This window comes from Planococcus citri, chromosome 3, assembly GCF_950023065.1.
Source record: "Planococcus citri chromosome 3, ihPlaCitr1.1, whole genome shotgun sequence".
Taxonomy (NCBI): Eukaryota; Metazoa; Arthropoda; class Insecta; order Hemiptera; family Pseudococcidae; genus Planococcus; species Planococcus citri.
The window spans coordinates 2,607,281-2,627,810 of record NC_088679.1 but is presented as its reverse complement, the minus strand read 5'-3'; the positions used below and the strand labels follow the sequence as shown (position 1 = coordinate 2,627,810).

Below are 20,530 nucleotides of genomic sequence, written 5' to 3'. Positions count from 1 at the left end.
TATCTATTGAACTATTTATCTAAATTAATCTAATTTACTCGTAATCACTAACCATCATAAACCCAATTCCCTTCTAAAATTGTGTCTGAAATGAAAAAATTTCACCCATCAGTCCCAATCACTCTACTACATTATGTATAACTAAAATCACTCACACAAACTACACATCATGCGCTTGGATCGCAGGCAGATCTGGCGATCCTAGGGCGGCAGGTCTGATCCTCGATGGCAGGAATGGCAATGTTGCGATTCGTAGGGCTAACATTAACCACACCTGCTCCATATCTTTGATCAACCGGAACTAAGGTCGCAGAAAATAGTATTACACTATTAACTACTAGATGGAAAACGCATCCGGTACTCCATGTGCCAGCCTATCACGGCTACCCCTCTTTATGACTGAATGGGTGGTGTCGCAGGGATGAGTAGTACTCCGCACACTTTTCCCCAGCATGGCCAGGACAGAACAATCCGTGGATGCGTGTACTTGAGCTAACAGAATTCAATTTTTCAAGAAATCACAAGAATCCAGATGGTAGTAAAATTTTGATGATAGATGACGATGGACAGACACTTAACCTAACAAGGCTGCTCACAACCATTCATATCTAGTACACATGTATATGTCTACACACACACTCCTTGAAACACTCACCACCAGCCGTACAATTTGAACCTGGAAAATGAAAATTGACCCTCTCAGTCCAATGTAACAAAATATTACCATGGCACAATTCATGCAAACCGTAGATTATTGGACCAATAAGTTGAGAACGATCAGGCATGACTTTGCCAGCAATTACTCACTGTATGTAACTTATGTATCTACTAAACTATTTATCTAAATTATTCTAAATTACTCATAATCATTAACCATTATAATAGCACAAATCCCTTCCAAAATTGAACCTGAAATGGAAAAAATCACACCCATCAGCCCCAATCAGTTTACCCACTCCATATATGTACTAAATTAATAACTTAAATTACTTCTGAAAACTAAGAATCTCACACCAAATCCCTTCCAAATTTGAACCTGGAAAATGAAAATTGACCATCCCAGTCCAATGTAACAAAATATTACCATGGCACAATTCATGCAAACAGTAGATTATTGGACCAATAAGTTGAGAACGATCAGGCATGACTTTGCCAGCAATTACTCACTGTATGTATGTATGTATGTATCTACTAAACTATTTATCAAAATTAATCTAAATTACTCATAATCATTAACCATCATAGCCCAAATCCCTTCCAAATTTGAACATGAAATGAACAAATCACACCCATCAGCCCCAATCAGTTTACCCACTCCATATATGTACTAAATTAATAACTAAATTACTATTAAAAACTGAGCCTTATACATTAAATCCCTTCCATGTTTGAATCTGAAACAAGAAAATTGTACCCCTCAGCCCCAATGCAGCCACATAATAATAGCGCATTTTGGGGGAAGAGGGGATTGTTGGGGAAAAAATTGGGGAAAACATGAGGCATAACCTCAGCAGCAATCTCCCAATGTAAGTATCTATTGAACTATTTATCTAAATTAATCTAATTTACTCGTAATCACTAACCATCATAAACCCAATTCCCTTCTAAAATTGTGTCTGAAATGAAAAAATTTCACCCATCAGTCCCAATCTCTCTACTACATTATGTATAACTAAAATCACTCACACAAACTACACATCATGCGCTTGGATCGCAGGCAGATCTGGCGATCCTAGGGCGGCAGGTCTGATCCTCGATGGCAGGAATGGCAATGTTGCGATTCGTAGGGCTAACATTAACCACACCTGCTCCATATCTTTGATCAACCGGAACTAAGGTCGCAGAAAATAGTATTACACTATTAACTACTAGATGGAAAACGCATCCGGTACTCCATGTGCCAGCCTATCACGGCTACCCCTCTTTATGACTGAATGGGTGGTGTCGCAGGGATGAGTAGTACTCCGCACACTTTTCCCCAGCATGGCCAGGACAGAACAATCCGTGGATGCGTGTACTTGAGCTAACAGAATTCAATTTTTCAAGAAATCACAAGAATCCAGATGGTAGTAAAATTTTGATGATAGATGACGATGGACAGACACTTAACCTAACAAGGCTGCTCACAACCATTCATATCTAGTACACATGTATATGTCTACACACACACTCCTTGAAACACTCACCACCAGCCGTACAATTTGAACCTGGAAAATGAAAATTGACCCTCTCAGTCCAATGTAACAAAATATTACCATGGCACAATTCATGCAAACCGTAGATTATTGGACCAATAAGTTGAGAACGATCAGGCATGACTTTGCCAGCAATTACTCACTGTATGTAACTTATGTATCTACTAAACTATTTATCTAAATTATTCTAAATTACTCATAATCATTAACCATTATAATAGCACAAATCCCTTCCAAAATTGAACCTGAAATGGAAAAAATCACACCCATCAGCCCCAATCAGTTTACCCACTCCATATATGTACTAAATTAATAACTTAAATTACTTCTGAAAACTAAGAATCTCACACCAAATCCCTTCCAAATTTGAACCTGGAAAATGAAAATTGACCATCCCAGTCCAATGTAACAAAATATTACCATGGCACAATTCATGCAAACAGTAGATTATTGGACCAATAAGTTGAGAACGATCAGGCATGACTTTGCCAGCAATTACTCACTGTATGTATGTATGTATGTATGTATCTACTAAACTATTTATCAAAATTAATCTAAATTACTCATAATCATTAACCATCATAGCCCAAATCCCTTCCAAATTTGAACATGAAATGAACAAATCACACCCATCAGCCCCAATCAGTTTACCCACTCCATATATGTACTAAATTAATAACTAAATTACTATTAAAAACTGAGCCTTATACATTAAATCCCTTCCATGTTTGAATCTGAAACAAGAAAATTGTACCCCTCAGCCCCAATGCAGCCACATAATAATAGCGCATTTTGGGGGAAGAGGGGATTGTTGGGGAAAAAATTGGGGAAAACATGAGGCATAACCTCAGCAGCAATCTCCCAATGTAAGTATCTATTGAACTATTTATCTAAATTAATCTAATTTACTCGTAATCACTAACCATCATAAACCCAATTCCCTTCTAAAATTGTGTCTGAAATGAAAAAATTTCACCCATCAGTCCCAATCACTCTACTACATTATGTATAACTAAAATCACTCACACAAACTACACATCATGCGCTTGGATCGCAGGCAGATCTGGCGATCCTAGGGCGGCAGGTCTGATCCTCGATGGCAGGAATGGCAATGTTGCGATTCGTAGGGCTAACATTAACCACACCTGCTCCATATCTTTGATCAACCGGAACTAAGGTCGCAGAAAATAGTATTACACTATTAACTACTAGATGGAAAACGCATCCGGTACTCCATGTGCCAGCCTATCACGGCTACCCCTCTTTATGACTGAATGGGTGGTGTCGCAGGGATGAGTAGTACTCCGCACACTTTTCCCCAGCATGGCCAGGACAGAACAATCCGTGGATGCGTGTACTTGAGCTAACAGAATTCAATTTTTCAAGAAATCACAAGAATCCAGATGGTAGTAAAATTTTGATGATAGATGACGATGGACAGACACTTAACCTAACAAGGCTGCTCACAACCATTCATATCTAGTACACATGTATATGTCTACACACACACTCCTTGAAACACTCACCACCAGCCGTACAATTTGAACCTGGAAAATGAAAATTGACCCTCTCAGTCCAATGTAACAAAATATTACCATGGCACAATTCATGCAAACAGTAGATTATTGGACCAATAAGTTGAGAACGATCAGGCATGACTTTGCCAGCAATTACTCACTGTATGTAACTTATGTATCTACTAAACTATTTATCTAAATTATTCTAAATTACTCATAATCATTAACCATTATAATAGCACAAATCCCTTCCAAAATTGAACCTGAAATGGAAAAAATCACACCCATCAGCCCCAATCAGTTTACCCACTCCATATATGTACTAAATTAATAACTTAAATTACTTCTGAAAACTAAGAATCTCACACCAAATCCCTTCCAAATTTGAACCTGGAAAATGAAAATTGACCATCCCAGTCCAATGTAACAAAATATTACCATGGCACAATTCATGCAAACAGTAGATTATTGGACCAATAAGTTGAGAACGATCAGGCATGACTTTGCCAGCAATTACTCACTGTATGTATGTATGTATCTACTAAACTATTTATCTAAATTAATCTAAATTACTCATAATCATTAACCATCATAGCCCAAATCCCTTCCAAATTTGAACATGAAATGAACAAATCACACCCATCAGCCCCAATCAGTTTACCCACTCCATATATGTACTAAATTAATAACTAAATTACTATTAAAAACTTAGCCTTATACATTAAATCCCTTCCATGTTTGAATCTGAAACAAGAAAATTGTACCCCTCAGCCCCAATGCAGCCACATAATAATAGCGCATTTTGGGGGAAGAGGGGATTGTTGGGGAAAAAATTGGGGAAAACATGAGGCATAACCTCAGCAGCAATCTCCCAATGTAAGTATCTATTAAACTATTTATCTAAATTAATCTAATTTACTCGTAATCACTAACCATCATAAACCCAATTCCCTTCTAAAATTGTGTCTGAAATGAAAAAATTTCACCCATCAGTCCCAATCTCTCTACTACATTATGTATAACTAAAATCACTCACACAAACTACACATCATGCGCTTGGATCGCAGGCAGATCTGGCGATCCAAGGGTGGCAGGTATGATCCTCGATGGCAGGAATGGCAATGTTGCGATTCGTAGGGCTAACATTAACCACACCTGCTCCATTGAGAATGAAATGAAAAAATTGCACCCATCTGCCACAATCAGTTAATCCACTCCATAAACATATGTACTAAATTAATAACTAAATTACACCTAGAAACCAACCATATTCTAATGTGCATATAAATAAATTACTATAATTTATCCCATATAACTTATCCTAATTTCGGTACCATTTATTGTATTTAGAAATTTGCATCCCAATTCCCAAAAAATAAATATCAGACTACAAAGGATGTTGAAAAGTGAAATTCAATCAGTAGACTTGAAATGAAATGGCCGAAAACTTAATTCAGCAAAATATTTTAAATTAACTAACCATAAATACTAGCAACGTATAAAAAACCTGTGATACCAACATGTATGGGAGGAAGCATGGCCTAGCTGATGTTTGGAAAACGTTCACATTTCTTGCAAACTGGATTTTAAATAAGAATATGAACTTCAACTTGCATTTACAGACGTTCTTATAATTAAAAATAATGGAGATAGGTAGGTAAGTTCTTACGCTGAAACAACCAACAATTTGGATGATGGTTAAAAAGAAGATAGGTGGGTGTCCCATTTAAGGTCGCTGTTTACAAAAAGCAAGGAATACTGCGAGACAAAAAGGTGGGTGTCCCATTTAAGGTCGCTGTTTACAAAAAGCAAGGAATACTGCGAGACTATTCTTCAACCCATTACTCACACGGGAAAAGGAAAGGGGCAAGAAGCGCTCATTACAACTGGGCCTACTGGATTCGAATGAGAAGTGAAACAGCACTAGAACCACCTCAAATCGAATATGAGAACAGGGCTGGAGAAGCAAAGAAATTAAAAATCATCTACTTGTTAACCACCTGTAATTGTTTGTAAATTAACTCATTCAAATATAAATAAACCTAGATAGGATACTGAAACTATTTTTATTGAAAATGCAACACTTGCGAATTGTGAAGTACCTATCAGATGATATACATCAAGAGCCAATCAGTATTTTTACGAACATCGGTAAACTGGGTGGGTATGTGGGAGGGGGGGGGATGGATGGTGATGACAAAAACCGAAAAATATAATCTATAGTTATTTAACACGAACAACCACATATTTCAACTATTATATTAATATGTATGTAGGTACGAGTTGAAAAAATAAAGACATGTAGGTAGGTACTTGAAAAATGAAACAACATTACGAGGAGAACCATCATTCATTTACCTGACTACCTTTTTTCAAACCAAATTTATTTCACTACTTGTTAGATACTCGGCGCACGAAGTAATCAAATCAATTTATAGCATGTATTACATACTACCTACTTAATAAAACACAGGTTAAGCCAAGAACGATTTGAAAACTGCATGATTCGATTCTTTTTTCAAAGGGAATTAATATAATTACGAATCACTGATTCGTGAAACCTGACGAGTCGAATCACTTTTTTCACAAGCAAGTGATTCGTGATCTGCGCTTCGAATCATATTTTCGTAAGCCTAAAATTGAAAGTTTGCAACTCGAGTGTCATTTTTTGAAAAAATTGAGCATTTCAAATCACGATTTTTCCATTTTTTAGTTCTAAAAATCGAAATGATCGCACGAGATAGAATGATACACGAATAGTCTCGACTTAATATTCCATGGACTAATACTCGTACTATATTTATAAATAATAAAATGACTTACTCATTCTTATATACGCGAATACAATTATTCTAGTGTAATTATGGCGACAATTCGTACTCACCTAAAACAGAAAGAAATAAAATATTGCAGATTAGCTGATTTCAATCAAACATCTTATAAAATTAAATTCAACAGAACTTATCATTACATCTTAATAATGGAACTAATTTTTTCAGAGATTAATTTTAGATTTGAAGTCGAATGAGCATTAGAACAGAACGAGGTTCTGCTCCTTTAAAACGCCGATTTTCGTAACCCAGATTACATTTTTCAAAATTCTAGCACCAATCACTCTCAAGGGAGAGCTCAATTTCAGTTTTGGGGTTAAAAGATCATTGGAACGAGAATCAAGGTTTCTGAAAACCAGAATTTTGACAAATATTGCATTTTTGAAAATTGGGAGGGCACTTTCTTCCCCTCTGGAAGCTCAGTACAATTTACATGGTATCTAAAACGATTTTTGGTTGAAAAAAATGGCTAGTTTTTTACAACTTTGGTCACTACTGTTTTTCAACCAAATTTTCAGAAATCTCTACACTCGACCCCTCCCCTTCCTCCACACACACTAAAAAATTGATAAAATCAAATTTTTCGCAAATTTACTGGCTGAACTAACGTCACATAATCCAACACTATTTCCAATTTCATCAAAAATGAACGATGATTTGAACATTATTTTATTCTGTTGAGCGTTTAAATTTTTTCATTTTTTCACTTCCTTTTCGACAAGACTCGCTACATTTTCACTACTTTCACTACCTGTTAGATACCCCGTCATTGCTCACACACCTCGTGCAATTGAAAAAAAAAAAAAAAAAAATAGAAAAATAGGCACTTTAACAACGGTCAAAATACTTATGTGTCAACATATGTTTTCAATGATGGACTACATTAATGGTTAAAAAAAGGTAAAAAAATTGACCAACTGAAACTTTCAATTAGCTAGAATATACACTTAGATGTTGACAAAAAAACGAAACAGAATGGCGAAAATATGATTAGAAGCTCAGGAGTACAGGTAAGTCCTAAGCCGTTTACAAAAGCGCTGAAAACTCGACAAAATCGGAAAAAATATCTAGGTAGGTACATAGATCTTAATTCTGCGGATTCAGTGTCAACAAAATTACAGTAGATCCGACACCTCATTTCCACTCAGATTTGGTGGGTAAAATACTCGTAGGTATCCAACTAAACTTGAACTCAATAAATGAATAAAATCTCGTATAAAGTACCTAATATGTTCCACCTACTTGCAATGAAAATAATTTCAGCTATATTATACCTAAATCTGATAATAAAGATGGGGGAAGGACGTATTATTTCACGAAAACATTCCGGTACATAATTGGAAAGTTGGTAGATCACACGAGCACAAAAATATTGTCCTTGCAAGTGAAAATACTTCCAATATTCGCAAAAGGGTGCAATATTCAACTAATAATTATCCTTAAAGCTGCAAAAAAAGCACTCGAGGGTAGGGACACTGCTTTGTATTAACGCATACAAGGTAGCCATACCCAGTTAGCCACCTATTCAAAGTTCATCGATGTGCATTGTGCAGCTGCTATCAGAGAGGTACTCTGGCGAAGAGAAGATTTCATTGGTAAAATAATATTGATTTAAATAATAAGTCTATACCTGAACAAAATCGACATAGTTTGGGAATCACGAAGCTGCAGATACTTTCGGGAACTGGGAATTCAACGAACAACTACGAAGTTCAGCTTTCGAGCCTTTCGGCGTCACCATACAAACTCTTTATCGGTCAGCATTTCATCTACACGAAACGAAAATAACAAACAACCATTAGCAATCGAACACTGACAGTTTTTTTCTCAGAAATCAGAATACAATGTACCTAAACCATAATTTACCTAGAAACCTATAAAAAATATGCAATCGACACCAACATAATGAAGTTATAGTATAGTTACCAAAGGTCTGAATTCATCATGAATATCATCAATTAATCATCTTCATCTTCTTTTGTGTAGAAAGTATAGAAAAAAGAATCATAACGAAACTCCATTTGCATTCCAACTTCATTACAATTAAATTAAAATCAAATTGCTTACCGATTTTTCTTCCAGATGAAACAAACAGAACTTTCTAAATCAATGAAATAAACAATTAAATGGAAAAATGCTAACAGTCAAAGGAGAAGGACGCCAACTACCTACCAACGCTAAAATGGCCGCCACACAAAATGAATAAAATACAATAAATAATTCAATTCCAAATTTTCACAAATGGTCGTTTCCGTTTTCTCCCCCCACTCACCTGAAACTAAATAGCTGCAGAAAAAACATCTGTTTCACCCCGGAACGTCCAGAAAAAAATTGGTGGGGAGAATCCGAATTTGGATAACCAGCTGATTAAAATTATTATCATTAAGTAGATATATTCAATTTGCCCTTTTTTCGAAGAAATTAATTAATTCATGTTTTCAAATAGGTTTTTAATTTCTATGTACCTATTGTACAATAAGTAGATACCTATGATACAATAAATTTGCAGAGTTTCAGGATTCGTGCCCGAATATTTTTCAGTGGTAGTGTTTCAATTTTCGGAAACTGGATCTGGAAAGATTACAAACGAAGACAAAAGAGGAAAGAAGAGTATCTTAGGTAATCCGGTTCGTTTGAATGGAATTGATTTACCTATAAGTATGCGAATTTTGGATAATCTCTCTCAAAAAAGGTAAGTAATACCTATGAGTCGTGGGAATACTTTCCCTCAATGTATTTAGGTTTAGATTCCAAACTAGAATCTGTTATTCTGTTTCTCTAGATCAACTGCTGACTGAGGAGATTGTGTGATGAAACTAGATATACCTAGCTATCGTTTATATTCTGCTTCCGTTCAGCCAACGCTCTTTGCTGGTCATCGATTCACTCGCCTAGCTGTATCCTGGGCAGTTTTTTCTAAAGTAAGAACGTCGTTCTGCTGTTAAGGCAAGAAAACATCCACAAACATGGATTACAAAGTACGTTCATCTTCTACGTGAGCACTTATTTTTACTCGAAAATAGATGATAGTATTCAGCTTTGTTGAATGCTTACTCGAAGTATCTATGTACTCTAAAACCTGATTATTTATAGGTAAACCAAAGCTAGAAATACTCACCTAGGCCTACTACGACCGCCGGTATTTCGATTCAGCTTACCGGCACCGGAGGAAACTAACCATTCACTGCATTAGCCAGCTCTAGTATTAGATCAACAGAAACTTACCTACGATAACCGAACATTTTCTGCAAACAGAACAGTGAAGAAAGTCGTGTGCAAGTCGTTTCGCTGCAGCTGGGTCAACGTATTCAGTAATTTACTTTTATTCAAGTTCAGTAATCACAGATGTTCTCATAGAATTCAAAATTAGAAAGTTGTGATGTTGACTATACTGAAAATGCGGAGCTGGAGATGATAATTTTTACTCTTTTTTTTTGTGAATTTTAGTTGTAACCTAATGGTTAATCATTAATCAACTTACTGTTGTGCTTATACCTACTTTATGGCGATGTTTATAGTAAATCGTTGTTACTCTATGATCGTAATACTTTGTAACGTGTCATGGAACCTGCAGTATATTTTTTCTTTTTATAGGTAATTGTAATTACCTGTATCGATGATCACCTTTTTAAAATCCGATCTTTGAGGTAGGTGTTCTGAGCGTCATTCGTTTGCTACCGCAGATTTCGATCATTCTGCTTCTGGTAATTTTGAACTTGTTGTTTTTCGTGTTCCCTCAAGAACTTATTTATTGGTGATAATTTTTTGAACAAATAACTACTTCATGAAAGTTCTGGAGGAAAAAGATCCGCAGAGTTTTACTAGCATCAACCAGCTTGAGAAACGCTCCTCCTTTATTGCTTGCTTGTCTCCATGTTTTGCCAAAGGGTTTCATTCATTTCTAATGATTCCAAAGCTTCATGTAAACCATCGAATAATTTCCACCAACTTTTGATAGAGTGCACATTCCTTCATTAACAGTAACATACACAGAAATACACTCAGACAATTTATTTTTCTTCAAAAATGCTCAAAAAACATTTTCTTGAAAAGTATTTGGTTCTAACCTATTTTGATTGGTTGAATCACACTTTTCAAAAGGCTCAAGACAGTCAAGACTCATAACATGACCCAGTTTTAGGCTCGAAATTCTTCAAAACTTATCAAAAAAACATTTTCGTGGAAATATTTGAATTTTTTGTGAAATTTCAACTTATTTTGATCGATTGCAACATCACTTTTGAATAATTCTGCAATAGTTGCATTACTAACTCGAAATTGAAAAGAGTCCGCATTGTTTCTCTTCACTACAAATCTACGAGTAAAATTGACCGAAAAAATTATCAGTTCCTGTTTAATTCGTTATACTTTTAGAAGAAATCACAAAAGCACAGAAAATATATTGTACTTCTCAAAACAATTACGTACAAAAATATTAAAAACTTTACAATAAATTACCCAACGTAACAATGCGTATACAAAATGATAAATCTTTTTAAAAATTAAAAATTCTTCAATAACTTTACGTACACTTAAAGTCGTACACTTTCATCATTTTGCCCATGTAACGAGAAAAAACAGGAAAAACATAGGCACATCATCAAATTAAAAAATGAAAGAAAAGAAACTATGGTAACGTTATCGTCTGAAATTTTCAGATAACGTGTCGAAATCGAAAAAACCAATCGATTACATCGCACACAAAATATCATCTACGATAAAAAAAAAAAATAAGAGGTCACAACATTGAAGCATTCGAGAATGTTCATCAAATTCAATTTAGCATAATACAGAACAACGTATCACTTCTGTTCGCTTTTTTTGTTTTTTCAATACATTAAACAATAAAACATTGGAATTAGTAAATAATAATAAAGATATTATATAATCTCAAACAGTCATCAATTCGGAGGAGGCTCGATCTTCATCATCAACTATTTTCTAGTTTCTCCATCTGATCTAAATCGTACGGGTCGAGGAGTTTGATATTCACAGCTGTATAACGATAAAAAAATAACACGTAAATTCAATAATTTTTCGATTAACAGCGAGAAAAAGTAAACAAGGAAGTAACTCACAGAAATGTTCTTGTATCTGCTTCATGATTTTATAACACTCTTCACTGTCGATTAAATTAATTGATATTCCGGTCTTGCCGAATCTTCCGCATCGACCAATTCTATGCAGATAGGTTTCGCAATCAGCGTTACCAAATTTATCAACGGGTAGGTCGAAATTGACCACGAATGTCACCTGTTCGATATCAATACCTGTAACGAGAAGAAGTACGAGTTAATACGAGAAGACTCGAGAATTGAACACGTCTTTTCATCAGTTCATAGTAACTTTAAATACGAAAAATTCGACTCTCACCTCTGGCTAAAACATTGGTAGTAATTAAAACTTTATGTTTGCCTTCTCGGAAGCGATCTAAAATTGTGATTCTCTGTTCGACGGTTAAATCTCCCGTTAACAATGCAACACCGTGACCTTCTTTGGTCATTTCTTCGCACAACCAACCAGCGGTTTTTTTCGTCTAGAAAAGAAATAATTTTGAAATTAACAAAAAATTGAAAAAGGTTTATTAGGAGAAGAAAGGTCAATCATTGCGAACTCACTTGACAGAAAATCATAGCCTGATTGACGGTACAAATTCCATAGATGTTTTTCATAGCGAGATACTTTTCTTGAGGATTCTTACATTTCACGAAGTATTGTTTGATATTATCTAAAGATTCCTCTTCTCTGCGTAACTTGATGACGACAGCGTTAGGAACCATCATTTCAGCGAATTCCATTACTTCGTTATCGTAAGTGGCGGAAAACAGCATCATTTGACATTTTGGAGAAAGAAGTCTATAAACAAACACAAATTGATTGCGACATGAATTTTACAAATTACCTCATCGAAGTAAAATGAAAAAACAAAGATTAGAGCGAATAAACGTACTTTCTAATTCTTAAACTTTGATCTTGATGGCCTTGGGTGGCAATCATAACATCAGCTTCATCCAAAACGAAAACGCTCAATTTACGTAAATCTAAACACCTCATTTTCACTCCCCAATCGACCACTTTACCAGGGGTACCAATGATAATCTGTTCTTTACCAGTTGGTGCTATTCGAGAAAGAAAATCGACAAATTTCGCATTAACGAATAAATTCACAATCGCAAAACTAATTCAACGTAATACTTACGATCTTCTCCTCTGAGAGCAAATTTAATTATGATTTCCGGCAAATATGACGCCATTTTAGCAACTATTTCACCTGTTTGGACAGCTAATTCGTACGTTGGCGACAAACATAACGCCTATGGAAATAAATCAGATTTGAAATTCGAACAATGAAATTACACTCACGAAGTATACGAATAACCAACCTGAGGATGATTTAATGAAGGATTAACTCGACTCAACATGGCCAAAACGAATGCTGCGGTTTTACCGGTACCGGATTGAGACTGAGCTATCATATTTTGCGGTCTGAATCAAAATCAAACAAATTAACACATAAAAATATACAGTCGAGCGAAATACTTTGAAAAATACTAACGGATCGGCTAATAGAGTTGGTACAGCTGTTTCTTGGATTTTAGAAGGCGCATTGAATCCCATCAAATAAACACCTCTCAACAGTTCTGGTTTACTGCAATAAAAAAATTCAATCATAACGTCTGTCTATACATCACCCAGCATCGAGACAAGAAAACTTACAGGTGTAAAGCTTCGAAAGATTTCACAGAGTATAACGGAGAAGACGGATCTTTTCTCTTGATTTCCAAATCATATTTATTATTGATGAGCTTAGTTCTGATGATCTTTTGCATATACGATTTCTCAGCTACGGTAATAACGTCGTCGGATTCACCTTCCGAAGGTTGATTTACACTCGATGATGTGCTGGCCGAAGATGATGGCTGTTCGCCGCTACCACCGGCTTCGTTAGGGGTAGCGTTACTAGTCGACGCCGTCGATGTCGATGGAGTCGCTTCGCCATTCTGTTTCGATTCTGTAGAAGACTCCTTTTGCTGTTTACGTTCGTTGGCGAGTTTGATAGCGTTGACCTGAATCAGGATGAAAGAAGGCAGATTTATTACGACCGTTGCGTAGTAAATTGATGCAAATTTATGATAATCTTACTCGAGCGGTGATCTGATCGGCGTTGGCAGCAGATAATGGACGCGGTGCAGCGTTTTCCGATGCAGGAGCACTTTGAGACATATCTTATTTTACTAAACACTACATATATTCCGAAAAACTGATGATAATTAATTAATTAAAACGAAAATTAATCAGTTTTCTGATATTTATTCGTAGACAAATGAAATGAAATCGGATTTCCGAGAAAGAAAGAATGAAAAAAATTTTGAAAATATCTTTTTGGCTTACACAGCATTGTAATTTTTTGCCAGCATGGTTTTTCTCTTCATTACGGTAATTACTGAAAATTTCGCGTAATTTTCAAATGAATATTTTTATTTTTTTAAATTTTTTTTGCGAGAACTCAATTTTTCAAAAAAAATATAAATGCGAGAGCCTTTGAAAGTTTGAACTTTGAACTTGAAGGCACAATTTTAAACGTTCGTCAGTGCAGAAAAATTAAATTAAATTTGTTAGTATGATGGCATTGATGGCAAAGCAAAGCAAAACTTGCGGCTCAGTTTCAGTTTCAGTTCCATTGTTCCAACTTCCAACTTTGACAATCTTGAATCTATCAGGAGTAATTGCACGCCCCCCTCCCCGCCGACCTTCCAGCACAACTTTTTTCTTGAAGGGGACATCCTAAGTAACATTTTAAAGCAAACTTGCCAAAAAAAAGTTGGCCTTACTTACAAAATGGCGGTCATTTTGATTGACAGGTCAGCCAAAATCGCAGATTTTGCGTTTTAAATTTTAATATAGGACTTGCACGAACTTTTTTAAACTTTACAAAGGTAGATCGAAAGATCATGCAAAAATTTATCACGTGTCAGAATTTCAAGTGCTTAAGTGCGTTTTTCGATTTTTGGCGAATTTTTGAAAAATTCAATTTAGGCCAAAAATGAGGGAAAAAAATCAAAATTTTACCAAATTGACCAAGAAAGCTGAAATTTAGGATATACCCTATTTTCGACATGCCAAATCGACTGGAAACGGTTTCAACTCGTTTTGAGCAGTTCTGGAGCCTCCAGAAGATTTTTTAAACTCGAAATTCCCACAAAATTTCATCATTCTAAAAACTAATTTCAATACGCTACGAAGTACTGCAGGTGAATTTCAAGTCGTTTTGAAGTCTCCCGCGACATTTGAATATCCCTGAAGCCTCCAGCAGATTTTTGAAACTTCAAATTTTCACAAAATTTCATCAAAAATTGACATGGAAAGCTGAAATTTACTCAACACTCGAATTTTAACACCCTCTGAAGACGACTTCAGGTGGGTTCAAGTCATTTTAGGGCCTCTAGTGACTTTTTTTGAAAATTACTGGAGCCTCCAGCAGATTTTTGAAACTTTAAATTTTCACAAAATTTCATCAAATGGAGATGAAAAGCTGAAATTTATTCTACACTCGAATTTTAACACTCTCTGAAGACGACTTCAGGTGGGTGCATAATTTTAGGGCCTCCAGTGACTTTTTTTGAAAATTACTGGAGCCTCCAGCAGATTTTTGAAACTTTAAATTTTCACAAAATTTCATCAAATGAAGAGTGATATTCCAAAACTCGCTTTGTCCATTTTTATCAAAGTTGGGTTTTCAGTGGTACCTGGTAGATTAAGTATTAACTCACATTCCTACATCATCAACCTACCAAAATGAGGCGTTAAACTCACCTAAATAGCCAATTCACTAAAAATTTAAAAAAAAAATAATGTTCCAAAACGTGCTTTGTCCATTTTTATTGAAATTTTTTTCAGCAGTATTTAGTGGATGAAATGTATACCTACACTCCTACATCATAAATCCACCCAAATAAAGTGCTAAACTCGCCTAAAAAGCCAATTCACCCGTTTAAAGGGAAACTGTTTTTCCTCTCTCCTGAAAAGTTGTGAAAATGGACAAAGCGAGTTTTGGAATATCACTCTTCAAATGGAGATGAAAAGCTGAAATTTATTCTACACTCGAATTTTAACACTCTCTGAAGACGACTTCAGGTGGGTGCATCATTTTAGGGCCTCCAGCGACTTTTTTTGAAAATTACTGGAGCCTCCAGCAGATTTTTGAAACTTTAAATTTTCACAAAATTTCACGAAATGAAGATGGAAAGCTGAAATTTACTCTACACTCGAATTTTAACACCCTCTGAAGACGACTTCAGGTGGGTTCAAGTCATTTTAGGGCCTCTAGTGACTTTTTTTGAAAATTACTGGAGCCTCCAGCAGTCCAGCAGATTTTTGAAACTTTAAATTTTCACAAAATTTCATCAAATAGAGATGAAAAGCTGAAATTTATTCTACACTCGAATTTTAACACTCTCTGAAGACGACTTCAGGTGGGTGCATCATTTTAGGGCCTCCAGCGACTTTTTTTGAAAATTACTGGAGCCTCCAGCAGATTTTTGAAACTTTAAATTTTCACAAAATTTCATCAAATGAAGATGGAAAGCTGAAATTTACTCTACACTCGAATTTTAACACCCTCTGAAGACGACATCAGGCGGGTTCAAATCATTTTAGGGCCTCCAGCGACTTTTTTCGAAAATTACTGGAGCCTCCAGTAGATTTTTGTAACTTGAAATTTCCCCAACATCAATTTATCAAATGGAGTTGGCAAGCTGAAATTTACTGCGCAGACTACATGGTGGTTTGAAATGGTTTTGAATCTTGCAGCTACTTTTAGGAAATTTCAATTTTCCAAAAAAACATCATACAACCTTTCAAAAAGTTGCTGGAGGCTCCAAAACTACTTGAAATTCACTAGCTGTCAAGTTCGTAGCGTATTGAAATTAGTTTGCAGAATGAATTTCGACTCTCCATCTCAAGTGTTCAAGTTTCAAAAATCTACTGGAGGCTCCAGTAATTTTCAAAAAAGTCGTTGGAGGCTCTAAAATGACTTGAAATCCACCAGAAGTCGTCTTCAGAGGGTGTTAAAATTCGAGTGTAGGGTAAATTTCAGCTATCCATCTCCATTTGATGACATTTTGTGAAAATTTAAAGTTTCAAAAATCTGCTGGAGGCTTCAGAAATATTCAAAAAGTCGCTGGAGACTTCAAAACGACTTGGAATTCACCTGCAGTACTTCGTAGCGTATTGAAATTAGTTTTTAGAATAAATTTCAACTTTACAACTCCAATTCGATTGAATTTTGTGGGAATTTCGAGTTTCAAAAATCTGCTGGAGGCTCCAGAACTGCTCAAAACGGGTTGAAACCGATTCCAGTCGATTTGGCATGTCGAAAATAGGGTATATCCCAAATTTCAGCTTTCTTGGTCATTTTGGTAAAATTTTGATTTTTTCCCTCATTTTTGGCCTAAGTTGAATTTTCAAAAATTCACCAAAAATCGAAAAACGCACTTAAGAACTTGAAATTTTGACAGGTGATAAATTTTTGCATGATCTTTCGATCTACATTTGTAAAGTTTGAAAAAGTTCGTGCAAGCCCCATGTTAAAACGCAAAATCTGCGATTTCGGCTGACCTGTCAATTAAAATAGCCGCCATTTTGTAAGTAAGGCCAACTTTTTTTTTTGGCAAGTTTGCTTTAAAATGTTTCCTTTAAGAAAAAAGCTGTCCCGGAGGATCGGCGGGGGGGGGGGTGCAATTACTCCTATTGTCATACGCCGGACTATAAAGAAAGTTATCCATCACTGATATTCGTACTCATATTCAATGATGATAGGGGTGTTTGAGCGCTCTCCAGCAAGTTGCAGAAACCTCCAGCAATTAAAAATGTAAAAAAAATTTACAGTTTGCTGTAAAACTGCATTACAGCAGTCTGCAGTTCATTATTTATGATGTCATGATTGACTTATGAGCGCTCAAACACCCTAATTGCTGGAAAGCAACCACACATAAACACTGATAAAATTCTCAGAGAAGTTACAAGTTACAACACAAAAATACACATATTTATTAGTGAAGTATAATTTCACAATGAGAGAATATTTTTTTAAAAACAGATAAAATTGAAAATACAGCGTAGATAACAGAATCACAGTCAGAAAAAATGAACCTTTTTCGTCAAGTTTTCAATCTATACATGAAAATTATTCAGTCGCGATATTTCTACCATAATATTGTGCATCTATATATTACATAATTTTTCAGTTTTACGGTTTGAAGATGCGTAACGCATTATGAACGAAATTAATTTTCTCACCTTTGAATCCTGTTTCCGGAAATACGTCTATAACAAATATGAAACAAAAAATACAACAAATTAGAGCAGCCTGCGCATAATAATCGTATTGAAAAGATTCTTTGAAAATAGAATTAACTATTACGAGCGATGGTAATTATTTTTTTAACTACCTGTTGAAAATTAGAATAATAATTAATAGAATTCGGTAAAAAAAAAATCGACTCAACAAAATGATAACGTGAGTAATACCATAATATTAATACATTAACGATTACGGTAAAATAATATAATATAATATTTAAAATAAAGCTGTATAATAATCGTACGATGTAATATTAAATGTGTTCTAACAATATAAGAATAATCACGGAGCATTAAAAAAAGTCAACGAAATAAAAAAATAACCATACACCTTGAATAATAATGGTTTAATGCGAGATAACGTCTTTATCCATTAAAATAATATGTAATAATAATATTAGTGGAGAAAAAATAAATATACGTACGTAATGTATAAATCAGAAGTTATCCATATAATATACACATACACATAAGGCATAAATTTAAGACTGCGAATAAAATTATACATCTAAAAATTTCCTAGGTTTTTTTTTTTTTGTTAAGTGGTTATTCCGAAGTTGAACCCACTACTAACAAAATGGAGAAAAGTCGACTAAAATGGATGAAGAAATTTGTAAGAAATGTTTCATCATTCTTCTTTCCGTTGAATGAAAACGTGAGATTATTAATTATTTTAGCACCTTCAGTAATATCTTATGTACAACTCGACTGTTAAAAAAATACTATTTTTCTCACCATTTCATAAAAGAAGAACATTGTTAACGTTCTAATCGATGGTTCAGTTTAAATACGTCAACAAAGTAGTCTCTTTCAAGACAGTTGTATAAAAAGTAAACATATCTCCAACTTTTTTCCAAAAAAAAAAAAAAAAAAAAAAAAATGATGGGTAAGATTTGCCAAAAACAACTTCGCCTGAATAACTCAAATATTCAACAATAATCTAATATAAAATTAATTGCTATTATAATAACGTTAAATAAATTGTTCATGTTATAACCAAATCGTAAACCGGAGTCGAAGAAGGAAAAAAGGTAACTTTTGAAATTGACGCACGAAATTGGGGTGTGGGGATAAAAACACGCTGCATTCGAAGAGAGAAAAAAAAATTAAACTTACTGCTCAATATCACGACTTGGAAAATTTAAACGATTGAGATAATATCCGTAGGTAGGTAAAATGTATTAGTCTAAGGTTATTTTCCTATCGAATCTTGTTTCATTTTGGAATTCGTGTCGGGTATCCTTCGATCAAAGGTTTTGATTTTCGGGTCGTTCGTATTGCACACATCCGGAGGCTTGATGGTGGGTTTCATCGATACGTCTGCACCGTTCATATCGTTGATTTGGCGTTTGATAGGAAATCCGGGATTATTACCCGGCTTGAAGATAGGCAGCGGTTTCAGACCGAGTATTTCAGAATTTTCACGCCAAAACTCTTCGTTGGTCAAATCGATACATAATGGGAATACGACCTGGTGAAATTTACCGTCGCCTGGCATCGGGACTAGTTTTCTCACTAACGTGGTACCTTTACGAAACAGTATCGGCTCATTGTTATAGACTATACCGTAGTCTTTTAATATGAGTTCGTGTTTATGTGAGACGTACGCGATTGGTCGTAATTTATCTTCAGCCTGTAAATAAACGCATCAAATCAATACGACGATAAATCGATGAATAGCAGACAGAAGTGTGTCGATTTGGAGTATCAAAACTTACTTCTTTCGGAGATAATTTTCCTTTGAGGACCATCGCCCAAAATGCGCTACTGTATAAATTGTTGGCGTGTAATTCAGCTTGTCGCCAGCTTAGATAATCTTTCAAGTTCAACTCGGAAGGGAATAAATAAACGTGGCCTTCGAAAGCTGGCGGATACAGCATGTTGGCGAAACCGAAGAAATTCTTCCAATAAAATACGAACGCCGCTGCGAACAAGCTGTTGACTACGGTAAGGATTTTCTCAGTTCTTCTATTGAAAATGCTGGTATCTTTTCTGAACACAAAACTGTACTCGTCACTTTGGCCATAAGCTAATACGATTTCTCTAATTTCTTCCATCACAGCGGCCGCTGATCGGGACATTAATTCTAAGGAACGTTTGTCGTTGGGTTTCTCGAAGCCGTGCATTTCGGCGAATCTTTGAAAGCATTTACCGTCCAAGTTGACGACGATCCAACAGTTGGGCAAGCATCTGTCTTCCGATTCGAAGTTCTTCACGTATTCGTACTTGCTTTTAGCCATGGTTGTCGACGATGAGAAATACTTATAATGGTTTGTGCATATGTTAGGAAAAATACGCTTCACTGCCGTAACACATTTGTTCAACATTTAGTTCGCTTTTTTCATGGTATCTTAGATCGCAATGAGTATAGAATTATTTAAGCGTACCGCGTAACATTTTTATACTTAATTTTATATCGAATTATTTAATTAATTCTTACTCTATTTCACGTACTATTTACATGTACACGATTTTTATCAGGACGAGAAGGTTTTTTGTGGTGTTTTTGAAACGCCATCTATAAAAATTTTCAAATCAACGGAACTAAAATGTTTTCGGTTCTTTCAAGTTTCAAGTTTCAAGTTTCGGTTCAAGTTTTCGTTCAAGTTTACACCACACCACGAAA

The 20,530-nt window shown here is 35.2% G+C and overlaps 2 protein-coding genes and 1 long non-coding RNA gene across 4 annotated transcripts; 1 reads left to right on the top strand and 2 right to left on the bottom strand.

The window, feature by feature from the left end:
- The first annotated feature begins 8,743 nt into the window (after positions 1 to 8,743).
- Positions 8,744 to 10,186, top strand: LOC135839741 (uncharacterized). Its single transcript, XR_010557642.1, has 3 exons — positions 8,744 to 9,235; positions 9,326 to 9,521; positions 9,637 to 10,186. It is a non-coding gene; the product is annotated as an uncharacterized LOC135839741 (long non-coding RNA).
- A 737-nt stretch (positions 10,187 to 10,923) lies between these two features.
- Positions 10,924 to 13,899, bottom strand: Dbp80 (putative ATP-dependent RNA helicase Dbp80). The gene is made up of 10 exons (XM_065355912.1): positions 13,687 to 13,899; positions 13,261 to 13,610; positions 13,100 to 13,192; positions 12,927 to 13,029; positions 12,743 to 12,857; positions 12,494 to 12,662; positions 12,162 to 12,399; positions 11,917 to 12,079; positions 11,622 to 11,813; positions 10,924 to 11,538 (listed from the first exon to the last, which is right to left on the bottom strand). The coding sequence occupies exons 1-10, from the start codon at positions 13,765 to 13,767 to the stop codon at positions 11,474 to 11,476; spliced, it is 1,569 nt and encodes a 522-aa protein (XP_065211984.1). The 5' UTR covers positions 13,768 to 13,899; the 3' UTR covers positions 10,924 to 11,473.
- Positions 13,900 to 17,568: 3,669 nt separating this feature from the next.
- On the bottom strand, positions 17,569 to 20,403 carry LOC135841711 (probable tRNA(His) guanylyltransferase). 2 transcript variants are annotated; one of them, XM_065358840.1, is made up of 3 exons: positions 19,623 to 20,403; positions 18,330 to 19,537; positions 17,569 to 17,868 (listed from the first exon to the last, which is right to left on the bottom strand). In XM_065358840.1, the coding sequence occupies exons 1-2, from the start codon at positions 20,229 to 20,231 to the stop codon at positions 19,097 to 19,099; spliced, it is 1,050 nt and encodes a 349-aa protein (XP_065214912.1). In that variant the 5' UTR covers positions 20,232 to 20,403; the 3' UTR covers positions 17,569 to 17,868; positions 18,330 to 19,096. The 2 variants fall into 2 exon arrangements, with proteins under 2 accessions (XP_065214912.1, XP_065214911.1); XM_065358839.1 differs by having other exon boundaries at positions 19,021 to 19,537.
- Positions 20,404 to 20,530: the final 127 nt, after the last annotated feature.

Excerpts from the sequence above, each read along its gene's own strand:
- Dbp80 (XM_065355912.1), bottom strand. The coding sequence starts at position 13,767 with ATGTCTCAAAGTGCTCCTGCATCGGAAAACGCTGCACCGCGTCCATTA. Across the intron at positions 13,611-13,686 it reads CCGATCAGATCACCGCTCGA|GTCAACGCTATCAAACTCGC; the intron begins GTAAGATTATCA and ends ATCCTGATTCAG. Across the intron at positions 12,858-12,926 it reads CTTCATTAAATCATCCTCAG|GCGTTATGTTTGTCGCCAAC; the intron begins GTTGGTTATTCG and ends TTATTTCCATAG.
- LOC135841711 (XM_065358840.1), bottom strand. The coding sequence starts at position 20,231 with ATGTTGAACAAATGTGTTACGGCAGTGAAGCGTATTTTTCCTAACATA. Across the intron at positions 19,538-19,622 it reads GAAAATTATCTCCGAAAGAA|GCTGAAGATAAATTACGACC; the intron begins GTAAGTTTTGAT and ends GTTTATTTACAG.